At 31.7% G+C, this 2,907-nt stretch overlaps 1 protein-coding gene across 1 annotated transcript; it reads right to left on the bottom strand.

Annotated features, from left to right (window-relative positions):
- Positions 1-425: 425 nt before the first annotated feature.
- LOC130802588 (UDP-glucose flavonoid 3-O-glucosyltransferase 7-like) lies at positions 426-2,099 on the bottom strand. The gene has a single exon (XM_057666598.1). It carries the CDS (start codon positions 1,893-1,895, stop codon positions 426-428), a length of 1,470 nt encoding a protein of 489 aa, XP_057522581.1. The 5' UTR covers positions 1,896-2,099.
- Positions 2,100-2,907: the final 808 nt, after the last annotated feature.

Here is a 2,907-nt window from a genome sequence, read left to right as displayed (position 1 = left end):
ATTATTCTTACATAACATATCCAATGGAATTGATTGATTTAACAAATAACTTCACTACTGATGTGTCTATTTTATGCAATAAGAAATGAGATGGGGTAAATCGATATTTGTGAGGCAAATTAGGTTTTTGATTAAGATGCTTTTGTGATGATTATATTTAGTAATTGCCGGAAGTGTGTTAGGAAGGACATAATTCGTTCACTTGCCACCTTATTTTGTGACTAAATCTATTTTTTTATTGGATTGAATTTAATTCTACATAACTAGGCTTTTTTTGTTGAATGAATTAGATTTAAATTATCTTCATCTTGCAACAAATTTGTATTAGATAAATTCAAATTATAACAGAAAATTTTTTAAAATTTTGTTCTTAAAATTTGAAGACTCATAACTAAACTAATCCTAATTAAATGAGCTCATTAATTCTAGTTGTGTAACATTTTATTTTGTTTATGTAGTCTAATAACATGTAGTAATGCCTTAATATCATTATATGAAGACCCCCCTTTTTCAATAGCTTTGTGTGCTAAATCACTAAGCTCCTTCACCTTTCTTCTAATTTCCTTTGCTTCTTCTCCTCCTCCCATAACTCTTCTAATGGCTGTCTTTATCTTTTCATTTTTGATGACCTCAGTTTCATCTGTTGCCCAAGCTTTCCAAATTACATTTCCCACTTCCACCCCAATCTTAAGAACTTGTGTAATAAGCTTCTCATTGTAGAATTGATCAGCAAACACTGGCCATGTAATTAATGGCACGCCTGCACTCACCCCTTCAAGTATCGAGTTCCATCCACAATGAGTCAAGAACCCTCCAATTGCTCGATGTTTGAGGATTGGAACTTGTGGAGCCCACCCTTTTATTACAAAACCCAATCGATCACCATTTTCTTTCATTGTAATAATCTCTTCAAACCAATCAGGCAACCACCATTCCTCAGTAACTTCTTTTGTTTGGTCATTATCATTGGATTTCAAAACTTTCCCTAGAACCCAAATGAAAAAACACCCTGAATCTTTAAGGGCATTTGCCATCTCTGTGTGTTGAGATTTTGTGAATCGAGTTAAGCTGCCAAAACAAATGTAAAGAACAGATTTGGGCATTTTTGAATCAAGCCATTGCATACAATTATGATCAATTGAAGAAGTGATACTTTTGTTGAACAAAAACAATGGACCAATTTGCCATGACTTAATACCCATCTCTTTTCTACAATAATCTGCATAATCATGTTCTAATTCGTAAAAACTATTCATTAAAACACCAAAACTATTCTTTTCAGCTTCTTTAAGCCTTTCAAATAAGGCATTAAAACTCGTCTTCCCCTTAACAATATCTTGCAACTGTGACCTTGTCAGATTGATTGCATCAGGTAAATTTGGAACTACAAATTCTTGACTTTCTGACTCGATTCGATCATGAGGTCGAAACTTTTCAAGATTGTGACTAATACAATTGTTAAAGAAACAACTACCACTGAATGCTAACCTTGGAATTCCAAGTCTATTAGCAACATCAACGGTCCAAGGATACAAGTAATCAGACACAATGACGTCAGGTTTATTGTCAACTAACATGCTTTCGAGCTTAGGATGAAGCATTTCAATGGCGCGAAAGAGCTTAAAGGTAATATCACGAGTCGATGCAGACACAAGATTTTCACAACCTTCAGGAAGGCCAACATCCTTCAATGGAAGAGGGGTTGTTAGGAATGTGATTTTGTGCTCAAATTTAATGCTTGACATGGAAGAAGCGTTTGTTGGAGTGGTGATTATGGTCGCTTTTATGTTACTGTGTGACACAAAAACTCTGGCTATGTCTACCATAGGAATCATATGGCCTGGTGCCATGTAAGGTAAGAAGATTATGTGTAATTGTTCAGATTTTTGACCCATTTTTTTTGGCTTGCACAGGAATGGAAAGGGAAGTTAGGAAGAGATTTGGAAAAAAAAATAAAAAAAATAAAAAAACGTAGTTGAACTTTTTTTTCCAGAAAATCTGTAGAGTGAAACTGATTGCCACAAATTTAGGTATTATTAGGCATCAATCATGTGGTCTTGTTAGGCATGAATGTTAGACATACTTATTCCTATTTTGTGGGGGAGAAAAAATAACTTAACAAGTGGTAAGATTATATGATAATATAATAAAAAGTAATAATATATACATTGATTATTGGTTTGGCGTTAATTTTGCTTAGGAGCTCAACATTCCTAAAGAAAATTGTTCAAGTTGCTTCACAACTTCCTAATTCCTATTTTCATGGATTTATAGGATTCAAACATTTTAATTAAATATGCTTAAGAGATAAAAATAAAATTAAATGTGCTGATCAAAATTAAAGAGAGGGTGAGTTATCAATTTTGAAAAAAGAGAATCATACATTAATTAAAATAATAAGAAGTTGTCTTACGTGTCACTATTACATATTCATTATTTATTTTCCCGTGTAAAGATTTACTAAGAAAATATTTTGATATGTTAATTATGTAAGTATTGGATACTAAGGAATTACACTTGGAAAAAGTTATATTTCTTATAAAATATACATAAAATATTTTGTAGAACAATGGAATTAAAATATACTAATGGTGAAGATATAATGCCAAACCACGTTTGGTCAATCAGCTAATCCTATTTGAGACTTTACTTAGACAACATTTGTTCTTGTCTCTTAAAAAAATTCTATTTGGCATTCTACATCATCGGCAATGATTTTTTATAATAGTATAAAACATTAGAATGGTCATTTTATTTTAAATTGATCTCTATGAGTCATTATTTGATCAATCAAGTTGGATAAATTATGTCGAGCTAAAGACATAAAACAACTAATCATGATTTTCCAACTCAAAATTCATCTCATGAATCTCCACTACAAAAAAAACATTCATTTCAACTGAACAA

The sequence above is a fragment of the Amaranthus tricolor genome, chromosome 16, assembly GCF_026212465.1.
Source record: "Amaranthus tricolor cultivar Red isolate AtriRed21 chromosome 16, ASM2621246v1, whole genome shotgun sequence".
NCBI classification, from domain to species: domain Eukaryota; kingdom Viridiplantae; phylum Streptophyta; class Magnoliopsida; order Caryophyllales; family Amaranthaceae; genus Amaranthus; species Amaranthus tricolor.
Note: the sequence above shows the minus strand (reverse complement) of the source record. Positions and strands in the feature narration are given on the sequence as shown.

Bases quoted from the DNA above. Each gene is read 5' to 3' on its own strand.
- LOC130802588 (XM_057666598.1), bottom strand. From the start codon at position 1,895: ATGGGTCAAAAATCTGAACAATTACACATAATCTTCTTACCTTACATG.